Here is a 17,024-nt window from a genome sequence, read left to right on the forward strand (position 1 = left end):
CAAAAGCAGAAAACACTCACAGTGTTTATATAACATACTATCTTTAAATCAAGAGATCATAAAAGAATACATGTGTTCTGGTATAATGCAGATTAAAGTAAAATAAATCAGTAAGTATTAGCTTTTTATATTTTTCTGATAGGAAATCACATTAAATTAAAGACCTTTAGACATTTTAACATCAGCTCTTCTCTCCATGGATCTTCAGTGATGCAGTCTGTGTGGAAGAACTGACCACTTAAATCACCTGAATTTATGAACGTTAGCATACAAATAATCATCTCCCGTTGGTTCAGTCTGCCAAGGACACTTTGAATACTTGACTTGGCAGAACTCTAGCTCTGCTCTTTTCTCCAGTTGTTTCGCCTGTTGTTTCACGACCCTGAGATCAGCAAAGATTTCTTCCTGATCATTTTCTTCCTCTGCAGTCAGAAGAAGAAGAAACGGTTGCTTTAAAAATAATAAATGAATAATTAGAGGAATAGTCGCACTTTGTATTAAACTTCATTTGCGAGCTTTAGACATTATGTTGGATTTTGTTAAGCTGTTTAACTTTTTTCTTTTTACATTTACTGTGTTAACTGTGGCTGCTTAACAATATTTAAGTGACATATAACAGAGATATAAATAAACTGTTGTTGAGACTGCATTAATTAAGTATATTTATAAAAAGAGTAAAAAAGCAATTTAAGAAAAGTGAGTAAGGGAAAAGAAGTTTTGTACCTTTTGTTTTGCTGTTTTGCTTTTTCCGTTGGGCACAGATTGCTGCTACAACCACAACTAAGAAAATTATAAGTGTTGAGAGAACACCACTGATCAGTGGCAAATGTCCTATTTCATAGAAAGAATTAAGTCAAACATGAAATGAAGAAAGGAGAAAATGATATCAATGGATCTAGCTGTTTTTTCAATTTCCACTGTACCATGGGTCATTCCTCTTACCCACTGCAGTTTGTGTGGTTGTGGTGGGTTCACTTGTTGGTTCAATGCACAGGGTGTTATTGGCTTCATACACCCACTCTGACACCTGTGTCCCATTGATTGAGGTGCAGTTGATGAAAATGAACCCTATGAGCAAAAAACTAATAATTTATCAAAAATGTAAAAAGTGATATAATTATCAAAGTTGTAACTATCACCTTTTTCACTCAACACAGGTAGATATCCTCTTTTCTTTGGAGACTTTACTAACATGGTTTTTGACTGAGCAGACAAGACTTCCTGAGACGTGCTGTTTCAGAGTGATGATGTTAGTCTTAATATTTACAGAAAGCAGCTCAGCAACTGTCAGTGTGCGTCCATCCAGAGTCCAGCTGTACTGAGGACTGTCCCCTCCCTCAGAGGAGCAGGACACCCTCATCTCTCCCTGGGACAGACACTGAGAGACCAGCAGGACAGAGGACACAGGAGCTGAGAGAAACACACACAGATGAGTTTAGTTTTAGATTTTAAAATCTCTCTAATAAAAAAAGGAGATATATAGATTACCAAAACATTGTTAAGTTTCTATCTACTAATTAGTGTCATTTCCCAATAGTAACCTTCAACTTTGAATAAGCAAGTGTTAAGTCTAGACATCATTGCTTATACTCTCCTAATAAAGAACAGGGTATGCACAAACTATATGTATCTGAAATTATGTAAGATATATACATTACGAAAACAATGTTAAATTGGTTATTAATTAATTTAATTAATTACTTATTAACATAACATTTACCTTGAAAAAGCAACTGTAAAGTCAGCACACCTGATGATCTTCCATCTGAATCAAAGGTTTGAAGGGTATATTTACCACTGTCGTTCCTGCTCAGGTTATTGATCCTAAATTTTCCATTTCTGGGAAAAAAGCTAGATCTATGTACTACGGTATTAGAAATAACCTTATTATTTCTGACAAATAGTATTTTTAATGAATTCTTTAACAGTTGGATTCTAGGTATTTCTGAGGTGCTGTCCATCAGCTGGATGTCCACAGTTCCTCCCAAAGCTCCATAACACTGAGCTCCATCCCGTCTGCCATCACAGTGAGTTTCCACACCTGCAAATTTTGAAACATTAAAAAAGTTTTTTCTTTTTCAGTGTTTCATGTTAACATGTTGTGAATCCAGTGTTTTGGATTAGCTTTGTATAAAATGATAACGTTTATCAAATTATTTTTAATAACACTACTGCCATGAGTACACGAGCTCTGATTATTTCACTCTGAGTAGGTGCAGGTAATAGAGCGTCAAGAGCACACACATTTAATCAATAATATACTCCCAAATAGGGCTGGGCGATATGGCCTAAAATCCATATCATGGTATAATTTGAAGCATATGCGGTAACTATATATATCATGATATATTCTTTTCTTCTGTATAACGTATTTTACACACTGTAAGGCACACTTAAAATCCTTTAATTTTCTCAAAAATCAACTGTGTGCCTTATGTATGAATTCTGGTTGTGCTTAATGACCTCGAACCAATTTTATGTAGTACACGGCGCGCAGAAATCTGTCAAAAAGTGTTTTAGTACGACTTTGGTAAGCTATGAAGGCACACCGCTTGATGGCTTGCCGCAGCATTAGGCTGCCGTAGTCAGGAGCCTTGCTGAGTAATCTGAGTCCAAAACTCCGTCTGCTTCAGGTCCCAAAGTCAAAGGAACACTGTGGCATCACTGAGATTTAAAAACTGTCTAAATTCTTTCATCTTTAATAAAATGATCAGTGTTGCTGCTTAACCACGTGTAACAATTAAGTTTAACATTCAGGCATCCATGAAAACAGATTTATTAAATTCAACGGAGTTAGAAGTTAGCAGGAAATTAGCTCGCTAGTTTCCACCTAAACATCATATGCCATGTTCTGACTGAGAGATTTCTGAAAAAATTAAAATGTACAGCAGGGACTTTTGTAGGGTTACTGAAGTCGGACTAGCTGGTATATAATGATGTCCTACGTGATCACTAGCAAAACAGCTACGTTAGCATAACATTAACACAGTGAAGCTGAAGGATGAACGCTAACTTTTTTCCACTTGATAAAAGTTAACGTGAGGGTTTCTGGTGGTTAGGGACAAATGCAATCGCATGGCAGGATGTTATAAACGGACCAAACACAAGCATAATGTGTTTACATGACAAAAGTACAGAAGAAGAAGATTTATGTTGACACCAAAGAACAAAACTAAAGAACAGACCAACAGTCGCGTCTCAAATAATGAAACTCATTGCCTTTTTACTTTACATTGAAGAATTTCTCTGTTATTTTATATATAATTTAACCATTTTTGCCTGCTGAAATATTTCTGTCCAATTTATTGCCTATAGTAGCACAGAAAAGGGCAAATTCAATGCCACGACATACAGCTACTGGACAAATTAACCTAAAAAGCTCCTGCCATCTCAACCAAAGTAACTAGTGCTGATCCTTTCCTGTTAAAGTGTAAAAGTGTAAAAGCTTGAATGCAATCACTTTATGAACCAGTAGAGAGAAACCTCACACCTACCAATATGTTTGTCCAGACGTTAAAAGTAATGTCGTTATATTGTTTACACAGCAATAGGGTCTCTCTTCTTCATAGCACCATTTCTAGTGCAAAATCATAACTAATGATTCTGTTTGACCTATTTTTAAGTGCAGAAATACATGTTTCTGTTTTTGACATATAGTATTTCCACAGATTCAATCATAGTCATATAAAGGTCCTCTTGTTTGACAGTAAGTTGAGTTATGTGCACTGTATAAAAATTAGATTTGAACTACATTTTACCTTAAAAAAACAGCTAACATATAAATATAACAATAAAGTTAACGCTTTTTTAAAAATTTAATTATTAATCGTAATTATTCATTAGCACCACTTACAAAGTGGTGAAATAAATTGGAGAAAGCTTTTGTGTGATGTCATAATTCACTTACAGTCAACTTCATTAAAACAATGAAGCTGACTGAGTGAATTCTGTTCTTCAGTTGCATGAGAAAATAGACGTGTGAAACAATGTAGAAGTTTGAGAATATTTTAGCAACACTGAGAGCCTCAGTTTCACCCTGAGGTCTCACCATATGAGGAGATATGTTCATTTTACACCGCTACTATATGAAGGAAGTGAAACGCAGACAATGGTCAACATACAAGCTGCAGGGACACAAGCAGCTTTCCCACAGAGTCCATCTTCATTTTATCCTGTCAATGTCCCTAGAGTCAGATCCACACTGATGAATATGTGGCCCTGTTAGTTATAATTAAAACAGTTATATTTATTTTCAAACTTCTTTAGGTTCATTCAAAGACACACTAAAGTGATAAAGCCAAAACCCACAAGGTTTGATATATCTTTTACTATATTTCTAACTACAGCAATATATTTATATATTTATATATATATATATATATATATATATATATACAGTGTTGGGGAGTGTGGTAGGACTCGACTTAAGCGGTCAAAGAAGTGCAGGAGACTGATGCTGTCCAGTGTAGCAAGTGATTTATTCACCATTCTGTGGCCCAAGAATATTTACAAAGAAACAAATAAGAAACTCAACTCTATAATAAACTCAATTCAAATAAACATAACTGAACTTAAATCAACGGAAATTAAGGTCAAACTGCACACAGCTACACTGACCTGAACCCTTCTCCTGAAACACCTGAGTTCGTCTGCTTAAATAGTCCCCTTAATCAAACACTTTCTCCTCTGGACTATTCCATTCAGTAGGTAGGTGAGATGAACATGATTATATTCATCCTCTACTACTCCTCTTGACTGGCAACATAAACTCTGGTGTAATCAATACATATCACAACATTAAATCTATTTCTTTATAAACCCTTTAAAATCAACTTTATTAAATTATAAGAATTCTTCCCCTCCTGCCCTTGGTCTCTTCCTGTGACCTCAGATGAACCCAGAAGGTATAAAGCAGGAAGTAGAACTACATTTCCTCCTTTTGCTTCTGGAAGACAGGTAGGTAAAGGTAAGTTCAAACAATACAAATTAACAGTTGAAATAAATAACATGTTAACTTAACAAACTTGCATGAATTGATTTAAACCAAGATGTTATATTATATAATCTGTAAAAGTGCAGAACATAAACAAACCCGGGATAGTAGATGTTTGCCTATTGCAGATTACATGTGAAATATGGTTAAATCAAAACAAGAATGTTAACTAAGAATGTAGACAAATGGTCTTCTCACCCACTTTGTCACAGGGAGTAACAGAATACATGTCCCGCCGTTACGTAGTTAAAATACAAATTATGAGTAACTGTATTCCGTTACAGTTACCGTTTAAAAACGTGGTATTTAGAATACAGTTACTTTGTTGAAATAAATGGTTTACACGGCGGTACTTCCCTGTTTCATATTGTGGCGGGTCAGGACTGTTTGGGTTTGTTTGACAGGTATGTTCTGTTGTTCCAGGCGGCAAGGTTACGGTTGCCATGGTTACAGGGTGACGCTCTCTCTCTGCGTGTTTCCTGGGTGCGAGAGCGCCTTTTTGTTGTTGTTGTTGTGCTAAGCTAATAGGCAGAATGCTACAGGTATAGCTCTAAAGAATGTAGCATCATAGGCAGTGTAGTCCATGCTGCAGGGAGAATGGACTGCCATACCTGTTATGTGTCTGTGAGCGAGGGAGGGAGAAAAAGGAAAAGTACGAGTTGTCATCGAGCAAAAACGGGAGCTGGAAGCATATAAATATAATAATAACCACTGCAGCCAAGAAGAGTGCCTGACGAGCCCAGTTGTAAGTAAGCTATTAAGACTCAACTGTACGCTGTGTTTGTGTTTTCCTCCGAAACAATAAGTTCCGTTGGAGCAGTCTTTCAACGCCTCTCTTTGTCTCTCGCAAGCAAAGTTGACCCAGACAACAAAGTAAAGCTATTTTTCAGCTACGAGCCCGACACGGAACCTGACGTATTAGCCAGAGGTCCCTTTACTACGGTTCGGAGCTGCGGACCTTCAGTAACAGTAATAAATCACAGCAATAGTACATTCACGTACTTGTAAACAGCATGATAATATATTAAGTATTCCAAAGTATTCAGAATACGTCACTCTCATCGAGTAACGTAACGGAATACGTTACAGAATACATTTTGGGGCATGTATTTTGTAATCTGTAGTGGAATACATTTTAAAAGTAACCTTCCAAACACTATATATATATATATATATATATATATATATATATATATATATATATATATATATATATATATATATATATATATATATATATATATATATATATATATATATATATATATATATATATACTTTTTTTATTTTTTTTAATCCCTACTAACTCACTGAAAAAGACTTCCCATTCATTTACAAAGTTTTTATTGTTATTTAAGGAATTTTGAATCAGGATAATATACATGACTGTATATTCTTATCTGATCTCCAAAATATGATTACAAAGCTGCAAGCATAACATTTTTAAATTGTTTTTGATACAATATGAAACTTCCACAGTCACCTCCTAACTGTTTTCATTTTCATTGATCCTCAGTTCAGTGTCCAGTGCTGCAGTGCTGATCATGAGTGAGTTCAGTTCACTAAAGCTCAGACTCACACTTAAGGTTTATGTTCTCTGTTTCACACCTGAGGCTGTGAAAGAAAAAAAATCAATTATAGCAAAATAAATACTTTTACAATTACCCATCAAATTATGGCACTGAAATGATGTAATTGTATATCAACCTCTTTTGATCATGGGCCGCCTTTTTAGAAGTCTTCTTAAGATGCTTCAGTTCCCGATACACAACACAGCATGACACTGCTATCAGGGGAGATCCCAGTGCAGCAAAGACTAGCCTCAGGTAAGGAAAACTGTGTGCTGATGAGAACACAGTGATAATTATAAGTACAGTACTTACAATTTATTCAAGCGTAAACTTTGGTAAGACTTTGGTATTATTATGGTTAACTAACTGTAAATATATAAACGTTTGGGCACAACCCCCACACACTAAACTATTATTTAAACTAAATAAAGAGATGGTGAAAGAAAACTGGAACAAAGGGGGAAAACACTCAAACGTGTAGCGTGGTCCTCCAGGTTCCTCCTTAATAAACGTGTACAATATTTATAGATGCTGTAGACAGAGTTTATTAACATTGTTTTAACGTTACTATTATGTTATAAAAACAGTTTAGATAATGTTTACAAATCTGTTAATGTTTTGTGACATTATAATTTTTATTGTATAAAAATTAACTTAAAAGTACTTGACTATGACTTTACTAACTTATTAACCAAGGTATGATGAAGTATTACCTACATGTTTTTATTTGGCTTTGACTAAAATGAAAATTCAAAGTAAATGTAAAATATGTTGTCAACCCTGTTTGCAACATAGAAGATCCCAATATGAAACAGGTCATTATCTGACCTGACCCAGTTCCTGAACACGTCACACCTTGTGATGAAAGCCAAACAAAGGCTATTATTCCCCAGGAAGCTAAAACGGACTGGACTCGCTTCTCTGCCTCTTATGAACTTCTACAGAGTGACAACAGAAAGTGTCCCCTGTCTTAGTATGACGGTGTGCTTTTAATAGTGTCTTCTTTGTGCTTATATGCATGTGTGTGTGTATATATGTGTGTATATATATATACATAACAACAATAAAAAGGATTCTTCTTCTATTATAATGCATACATGTCACAAGTTAATATGGTCATACAGTGCAGCTCAGGATATTCTATCACCAAGTGGAAAGTTTCAGTGTGCCTTTAAAGTGTAGGTGGTAGTTAAAGTGTAGTTACTGGGAAATAAAAGATTATTCAATCATAAAAAGTAATAGCAGCCCATGTGTGGCTAAATAACCAATAATACCTATACATAGACAAATACTATATCAGCATAGACTGTTCACTGTACACTTGCATCTTTCTTTCCATATGTTTTTCTGCATTTCTGCTTCTATCATTTGTTGCACAAGTGATGTGTACTGTGTTTAACAGTTTAACAGTTACATGTCTGATTATCTTTATAATAACATCAACACTATTCAATAAAGAGTAACTTACATAACTTGCTTTCAGCTTCATCATTGCCTTTAACATCCAGGGTGAAATTAATGTTTTTCTCTCGGACTCCACCTGAATTAAAGACCTCAATGCTGTATTGACCTGAATCATTCCTCCTCACGTTTGTGATCTTGATTGTCCCATTCCTGATTAGAAACTGTAGTCTGTTGTTAAATTCTTTGTCTATTGTTATTGTTTCTTTCTTCAGATTGAACACAATTATATTCACGGTGGGAAGCATCTTCAAACATGTCACTTCACGGCCACTAGCATCAGTCATCACTTGGATATACACAGTTCCTTTAAGAAGAGGAGAGCATGGACATGTGTTCGTCCTGAGGTCACATGTGGTCTCATCGACTGGAATGAGAGCTGGAAAAAACATATTTAATAGAACATGAGGTGAAATTATTCACACTACAAATGTGAATGTTTGGCTTCTTTATGAGGACAATCTTACCTTGAGTTCCTCCTGTTAGTAGCACAATAATAAAAAACTGTTCCATGCTCTTCATTCACCCACACTGTGGTTTCAATCTTTCAAAGATTCTAGAAAATTATGTACAAATCTGGATGTAAATCTGCTGCAAACCTGAGTCCTAACTGACAGGAAACAGTAAATGATATAGACAGGTTATTTTCACAACAGCAGGAAATGAACTGCATGTCTACGTGTTGTAGCGACCTGATTTCAAGAAATATCCATCAAATGCGAATAAACAATTTTCCCCTTGCTCTTGTAATTAAATACACAAAACTGAATCTAAACAATACACACTTTCAAATGTGTGTCAGGCACGCACTATTTTTTCTTCACGTTTACTTTTGAGAAAAAACGTGCAACATCTGAAGTGATAAGTTAAGTTACAAATCGTCTAGAGGTTCCTGTGGTGAGAGCTTTATTGCATAACAGTCTTTACAGGATGTCCATGACAGATGTCTTTTTATGTTTGGAGGTTTGCAGAGTTTGCTTTCTGAAATGAAGGGAGCGAACTCATGTAGAAAGAATAAAATGTAAGCAACCTGTGAAAAAGCAGCTTATTAAAAGGATGCAAATCATTAGCACAACATGAAACAGTGAGGCAATGCTTTCCAACAAACAAAGGAGCCTTTTATCTACCAAAAGAGGCTGAATTCAATATGAGAATTTCAGCTACACAACTCACAAGTATTTGGTAACAAGCACAGATAAAACTGTAAATTATATTTCCAGTGGTAAGTCACCTGTGGATAGAAAAACTGTGTAATAACATAACAAGATTTGAAATGTCACTGTGAATATAGTAAAATAAATAAACATAAATAAACACGGCATGATTCTGCAATGGAAGCAAACATTACAAATCTTCACTTTGTAATGTTTTCAGTAAGAACAAAGAGTGATGGTGAACATGAATAAAAAAAGAATCAAGAAAATCTGTGTTTCGTCAGGGAAAAGAAGGATGTAATTAGCTTACTTACATTTGAATGGATGCACATAGCAGCACAGGCTAAGAAAGTAACATGTAAGTGCTCAGCTGGAAGTGAGAAAAGTTCATCTGTGAAAAAAAAAAGACCCGTGTATGGGTACTTCCTGCATTACAGAACAGAGATGGAACTGTGTGTGTGGTCCAGGGCTTTTATAGACACTGAGGCTGCGCTGACTTTTATTTTGCATACCTCTTCTTATTCTGCCCTAAAAATACAATCGACAGCTAGATCTATGAACACCAAGATGTATGAATGTACATGGGCATACCCAGCTGGGTGGGCATCTCATAGGTTTTTACTCTGCCAGAATGTAATGCCACAACCAGTTCAACATATATTGAGGATAAAATTTTGATTTACATTTTGTAGGAGTTTCAGTATTCTATTCCATTCTATGATATTCTTATATACAAACTTTAATAGGTTATTCATATGTTATTAAATAGAAACGGGCAGTTTTGCATTTTGCAGCGCTGTGTCCTGCTTATTACACAGAAACTACCACAGTTGTTTCCATGTAAAACTTTTTAAGTTTACTGAAATTTTTAGGTTTGCAAGTATCAGGCTTGTAATGTGCTCCTCTGTCTTATAGTAATTCCAATTTGGATTCAGGAGACAAGAGTCTATCTCTAATTTTAAAATTAGAGATAAAACTTTCCTTTTTGCTAAAGCATATACTTAGGGCTGGATCAGGTGACCCTAAATTCCAGCGGCTCCCCACAGACAGCCTTTTTTACCTGCACAAATGCCACCTGGCACAGCCCTGTCCACTGGACCAGATCCAGAGCACCCTTTGGTTTTTAAAGCATATATGTGATGTAACAGTCTTTTGCATTTGATGTTTAGTTGAGCTGTATGTCCAGATTTTGCTCTTTTGCACCCTCTGGTGGTGAATTATGGAGGGTACAGTTGTTTGCAGTTTGGGTCTCCACCCAAATACTTTTTTGCCAGTGCAACTGGAGTCTGCATGCTGCAGCTCGTGGTTAGCTCCACACATAGAGAAAGTAATGTTCAAAGTTAGAGAAAGAGAAGAAATAAGTGAGAAAGAAGATGGAGAAGAAGATAATAAGCTCATAAACGAATATTATCCCCTCCTGGATGTCAGCTCACGGGGTTTGTGTACTGTAAATGTTTTATTTTCTGTGATTAATGACTTTTGATTGATTGACACCAAGTACAAGAGTGCATTTTGATGTGATGATTTTTTTTGTTGTTTTCGTCGGTAAGTAGTGCTCACGGGTTTTATAACTCTACATCATAGGTGTCACACTCTGGCCATACCAAATTATTATTAGAGCTGGCCTACTGATATTATACAGCTAATGTATATATTGTTTAGTATTAAGCTTTGCTTGTTCCATATTCAGTTTTTCAGCGAAACTTGTTTGAGTCCATAAGAAGAGATTCATTCTTAAATCTGGAGGAAGATTTTTTTTTTCAATAAATATTAATGTTAGCCCGCGACCTTGTTCCAGTTTTGAATTTTGGCCCACTGTGTATTTGAGTTTGACACCCCTGCTCTACATCATCCCTATGTCAGTCCTTGAGGTTGCTACATGTCATTTGATGTTTGAGCTAATGAATGGTAGGTCTGAAATCTCTATATTATCGCATGGTGCCTGTTCTACGTCTGGCCAGGGCTCATAAGAGGGTATGTTTTAACCATCCTGAGATGATTGTAGGCTGTTGGCTAAGAAGTAGTGTTGATATCAGATCTAGTCCTCCGTTATCCTCGGCCCTTTGTAGCATTTTAAAACTAATACGCTGGGGTTTATCTTTCCAAAGGAATTTAGAAATGAACAGTTCCAGAGTGCTAAACCAGTCTGGTGGTGGTTTACTTGGGATCATCGAAAATAAAAAATTGATTCTTGGCAAGACCATCATTTTTATTGTGGCAACCCTTCGATCCCATTAGTGATTTGAGCCTTCCATAATTCTTTTTCTATCCCAGTGCAATCTACAAATATAAATATTTAGGTATTAATGTCTCTACTAATCTTGCAGATTTAACTAACCTAATCCAAACAACATCCCACTTTTAAAGAAACTAGAAGGAGCAATTAATCAGAAGAACTGTAGATTTTAACCAGTTTGTCGAATAATCTGAAACTTTTGAGAAAGAGTTTATTAATGCATTTACCTCAGTGAGAGTGGTTTGTGAGTTTTGGAGAAAAAGCAACACATCATCCACATAAAGACTAATTTTATGTTCTACATCCTTGCATTTTATACCTTTAATCGCAATAGCCATCTGATGTGGTCTGAAGTGGAGTGTGGCCATCCCTGTCTCTGGAGACAGAAATTGTCGGATGTTTGGTCATTTGTCCTGACACATGCTGTTGGGAATTGTATAATATTTTTAACCAGTTTATGAAAGAGTTTCCAAAACCAAATTTGTGTAGAGTTGCAAATAAAAATTTCCAGTTAACTCTGTCAAACGCAAACATTAATAGTCTATCAAATTAAGTAGTCTACGTGTATTTGATGAGTACATACCTTTTATGAAACCAGTTTTGTCAGGATATATTATTAGGGGGGTTATCTTCCCTAATCTTTTTGAGAGAGCTTTGCAGATTATTTTAAGGTCAACATTAATAAGGGATATTGGACAATAGCTGGTGGGTAATACAGGGTCTTTGCCTGGTTTTAGTAGGAGACTAATGTTGGCAGACATGTCTTGATGCATGCTCAATCATCCAGGTAAGTAAATCTCCAAACGTTGATTCTGTTCATCTGGACGTAGGGTAAAATTGGGGAAACCTGCTTGAGTGACGAAACGTTTCTCCCACTGAAAACACTACGTCCAGATGAACAGAATCAACTTTTGGAGATAATGTTGGCAGAATTCATATTTGGTGGTAGTTTGCTATTTTCCTTGATTTCCTGCAACATTCTGTGGAATACTGGTGCCAGAATTGTCCCGAATTCTTTGTAGAATTCTGCTGGAAATCCATCTGAACCTGGAGCCTTATTATTGGGTATACTTCTCAGGGCTTCCTGGAGTTCACCAGATGTCAGCGGTGAATCCACTGCTGTTACTTGACTGTCTGGTCATTTCAGAAGGGCTACGTTGTCAAGAAACTAATCAGTTTCATTTTTTGGTGAATATAAAGTTTTGTAAAAATCCCTAAAAGTGTTGTTTATTCTTTCAGGGTCATATACTGTGCTCCCAGATAAGTCTTTAATGGCACCTATAGTTGTTGTTTCTTTCTTTATTTTTAACTGGTTAGCAATAAATTGACCAGATTTGTTACCATGTACAAAATTTTGCAAGTGAAGTCTTTGTACTAAGAATTTAATTTTTTTTCTATTAATAATTTCATTTAATTCTAGTTTTGGTTTATGTATTTTATTCAGTATTTCCTGTTCCTTGGAGGACACATAGTCATCTTCTTAAGATTTTTCTAATTCCTGAATATGTTTGTTTTCTATTTTCTTTTTATGTGATGAGAAAGAAATAATTTTACCTCTCATCAGAGCTTTCCCTGCTTCCCAGAGAACAGAGGCTGATGTTCCAGGCTGGTCATTACAGTCTAAATATAAAGCCCACTCTTTTTTTAAGTATTTAATAAAATCTTCAACTTTAAACAATGATGTATTAAATCTCCAGTTTTTACTTGGTGGAAAGTGTTAGAATCAAACACACATTAGCAGGATCACTGACAGATATAGGGTGTATCTCAGTGTCTCAAATGTCACTCAACAGTGAGCTGCTGACGAAGAAATAATCCAGATGAGAGTAATATTTTTGTGTATTAAAAATGCTACTCCCCTTTGTCTAGAGTTATAGCAGGCTGAGAACACATTAGGAAACTCAAGTTTTTGAAGTTTATCTGTAGCTGTGTCAGGTCTATGAGTCTCCTGTAATAACAAAAAAAGCGTGTTTGTGATCGTGCCGTGTAGATGTGTAAAGATTGAGGGTGTTGTAGGTGACTGCGTAGGAAAACAAGCGCAGTAAAAGAAGGGAGAAGGAAGAGAACCGTGAAAAAGGGCAAGCGGGAGGGATGAATGAAAAGGAAGAGGAGAATAATAGAAAAATGAAGCAGATTCTGTTGTTAATACAACCAGGGAGTGTTGCTGGGGTTGCAGTAGCGCTCTTCGAGCTCTTACTATCTCATCAGAATACTGATTGTTGTGTCGGACTTCTCATGTTATTCTTGGAATGTTGACAAACAGAATTCACACTTTTATATCAGAATTCTGGATTTCATCCCAGACTCTATCCTGGTTCTTAGAATTCTGAACTTTACTTAAGAATTTTCACTTTCTTCTTAGAACTTTGCCTCTTAGAATTCTCACTGAGTAATAGAAGCTCACACAACCATTATGTACTCCCATGTTATCCCAGCAATATGATCACCATAGAAATACAGTCAAACAGATCCTCCACAGTTGATTCCAAAGCAAATGCTGTAAGATCTGTTGGCCATTAGGACTAAAACACTGAAGTCAAGTCTATAGAAGACACATTAGACAGAGCAAAAATGCTATTTTCTTTAACCTCAAGGTAGTTTGTATGGAGGGTGTTTATGTAAAAAAGAACAAATGTGAATTGACACAAACTGCAGATGTAGCCAGTAGATACTTACATGAATTTATTAAAAGAAATGAAATAAATAAAGAACAAGTATTTGAGCTGCTTTAACATCCCAGAGAACAATGTGAGAATTTATGCATTTTTGCTTAAGTATTGCTGATGTATAGCATATTATTATGATTAAAATGAGATTAAAAAAAAACCCAAACAGTTTACCATGAGACACTCCCTGTAGAATCACCATCAGTCCAAGCACAACTTCCATGTCTCCTCCTTGTTCAGTGTGCGCTGACAAAGTCAGCACACTTTATTAAATGGCATGTACATCAAGGAGTTAAAAGTCACAATTGGCTTCTGATAAACCTCTAAGACAGTTCTTTCTGTATATGTGGAAAGCTGAAAAGGAACACCAGCACATATTTCACATAATCTACGTGGTAGAAATAAAAGGAACCCCTCAGAGCTTGTGCAGACTTTTTACTTATTGCTCACACTTTCACTAAACTACTTTTAGATCTGTAACAAGTTAACACTATCTTGCCCATCACTTAGTGTGTACTAATACAGCACTCCCCTTTCTATAATTCAACTGTTTATATCTCATCTTAAATGGGAAAATAAATATTTGATGGTCCACAGTATCAAATGGAGCAGATCATCTACGAGCACAACTGACTGAGCAGTATCAGGGTTACATAATAGATCATTACCCTCTAAAGTCAGAACTATGAAAATATTTTTTAAATTCACATTTTTTTAATCTATTTGCATTCATGACTTTCAAATTAATAATATTTACTGCATGCAGTATTTTTTTCTATTTATTGCTTACAGTAGCGCTGCATGTGTCTGATTTAATACATCAGCTTATTTGGGGAAAAAAGTCATCCTTATAATATCGTGGTCTCAAAACCCATGTACCAAATATTATACGCACGGCCTTAAAAGGACAAATTCCCTGCTGTGACATAATTAAAACTACAGTTGCTAGAAGACTCATCTCAGGTCAAGAGTTCATCCAAATTTAAATGCAACACCTCCATAAACCAGTAGAGGGAAACCTCACACCTACCCATATGTACAGGTCCAGATCATTAATTTAATTTTAATGTTTACACAACAATAAATGCTCCCTTCTTCTTACCTTGTTGAATTAATTGTATTTCTTGTGCAAAATCATAAGTATAATTCTGTTTGATCTATTTTTAAGTGCAGAAATACATATTTCTGTTTTTGGCTTATAGTATTTCCACAAATTCAGTCATACTCATCCTAAGTAAGAAAGTATTTCTGAAGGTCCTTTTGTTTTACACAGTAAGCTGAGTTATGTGACTAAGTAGGAATTGGATCTGAACAACATTTTACCTTAAAAAGCAACTAACATATAACAATAAAGTTACATTACCACTTCTTCTTAATGAAATTATTATTATTATTATTTACAGTCAACTTTATTAAAACAGTTACATTATTCTTCAGTTGCATGAGAAAATAGGCGTGTGAAACAATGTAGAAGTTTGTGAATATTTTAGCAACACAGAGCCTCAGTTTCACCCTGAGATCTCACCATACAAGGAGATATGTTCATTTTACACCACCACCATATGTAGGAAGTGAAACGCAGACAATGGTCAACATACAAACTGCAGGCCCACAAAGAGCCCAGCTATTGTACTTTTATTTCTCTTCATTTTTTCCTGTCAGTTTTCCTAATGTCAAATCCACACTGATAAATATGCCATCCTATTAGTTATAATTAAAACACAATTTTCAAACTTTTTTTATTCATACAAAGTAATATATGAATTAAATGAGGCACTAAACACAAGGTTTGATATATCTTTTAATATATTTCTAACTAGAGTGAAATATTTTTTTAAAAATGCCTACTTACTCACTGAAAAATACTTTTCCCATTCATTTACAGTGTTTTTATTGCTTTTAAGGAACTTTGAATCAACATAATATACATGACTCTATATTCTTATGTGGCCTGTAAAATATGATCACATAGCTACAAGCATAAAATTTGTATTGTTTTCAAGTCTTTTTCAACATTAAACACATACAATATGAAACTTCCACAGTCACCTCCTGATGTTTAAGCAGCTTGGAAAAGAAAGCAACTGGACTTCTTTAAGTTTCATGAAAATGTTTCATCTCTGGTCCAAGAGGCATCTTCACTTCTAAAAACAAATGGTGGAGAGTCCCAGGTGTTTAAACCCTGGTAGGAGTTGTCCCTTATGAGCGTCATTGACCCACGATTGATCGTGTGCTTCATTGCATGAGCCAAGGTGTTTAAAAAAACAAAGCATGAGTCCTTACCACCAGAGGTTTTGAGTGAAACCACCCTAAGCCCTTACCTAAAACTATTATGTGACCCATCACTTGACAAAGCAGGGATTGAGGAACCTGGGAAAGGATCTAAAAACTGGGTTGTAGGTGGCAGACACTTGGTGTTGTAATGGTAATGACTTACACCTTGGGTCATATGATGACGGACATGATTATTAGTGGGTCAAAGACCTTCTTAAGTGAAACACTCCACCATTTGGTTTCAGAACTGAAGAGGTTTGTCGGATGAGAGGTGAAGCGTCTTCAAGAAACTCAGCGAAGTCCAGTTGCTTTCAAGCCAAGCTCCTTAGATTACCATGACCTGGATGACTGAGAACCTACACAAACATACTCCTGATTGTTGTTTTTGAATTTCCTTTTTATTTTTATTTCATTGATCCTCAGTTCAGTGTCCAGTGCTGATTATGAAAGAGGTCAGTTCACTAAAGCTCAGACTCACACTTAAGGTTTATATTCTCTGTTTCAAACCTGAGGCTGTGAAAGAAAGAAAAAACAATTATAGCAAAACAAAGACTTTTACAATTACCCATCAAATGATGGTATTCACTGGAATTATGTAATTGTTTATTAACCTCTTTTGATCATGGGCCGCCTTGTTAGAAGTCTTCTTAAGATGCTTCAGTTCCCGAT

General features: G+C 35.6%; 1 protein-coding gene across 3 annotated transcripts in view; it reads right to left on the reverse strand.

Moving 5' to 3' along the window:
• Nucleotides 1-243: 243 nt before the first annotated feature.
• Nucleotides 244-17,024, reverse strand: part of LOC146638728 (uncharacterized) — a 36,816-nt gene continuing 20,035 nt past the window's right edge. Inside the window, exons 1-6 of one of the 3 annotated variants that reach the window (XM_085362389.1) lie at nucleotides 14,256-14,304; nucleotides 1,721-2,041; nucleotides 1,149-1,410; nucleotides 943-1,082; nucleotides 724-831; nucleotides 244-422 (exon numbers count right to left, since the gene is read on the reverse strand). In XM_085362389.1, coding sequence (XP_085218515.1) covers nucleotides 244-422; nucleotides 724-831; nucleotides 943-1,082; nucleotides 1,149-1,410; nucleotides 1,721-2,041; nucleotides 14,256-14,304 — 1,059 coding nt within the window. Of the gene's footprint in view, nucleotides 423-723; nucleotides 840-912; nucleotides 1,083-1,148; nucleotides 1,411-1,720; nucleotides 2,042-14,255; nucleotides 14,305-17,024 lie in introns of those variants that run through there. The other 2 variants (XM_085362381.1, XM_085362397.1) reach the window with 2 other exon arrangements.

The sequence above is a fragment of the Diplotaxodon limnothrissa genome, linkage group LG2 (genome assembly GCF_057381915.1).
Source record: "Diplotaxodon limnothrissa isolate DT_005_m linkage group LG2, D_limnothrissa_male_GT1.1, whole genome shotgun sequence".
Taxonomy (NCBI): domain Eukaryota; kingdom Metazoa; phylum Chordata; class Actinopteri; order Cichliformes; family Cichlidae; genus Diplotaxodon; species Diplotaxodon limnothrissa.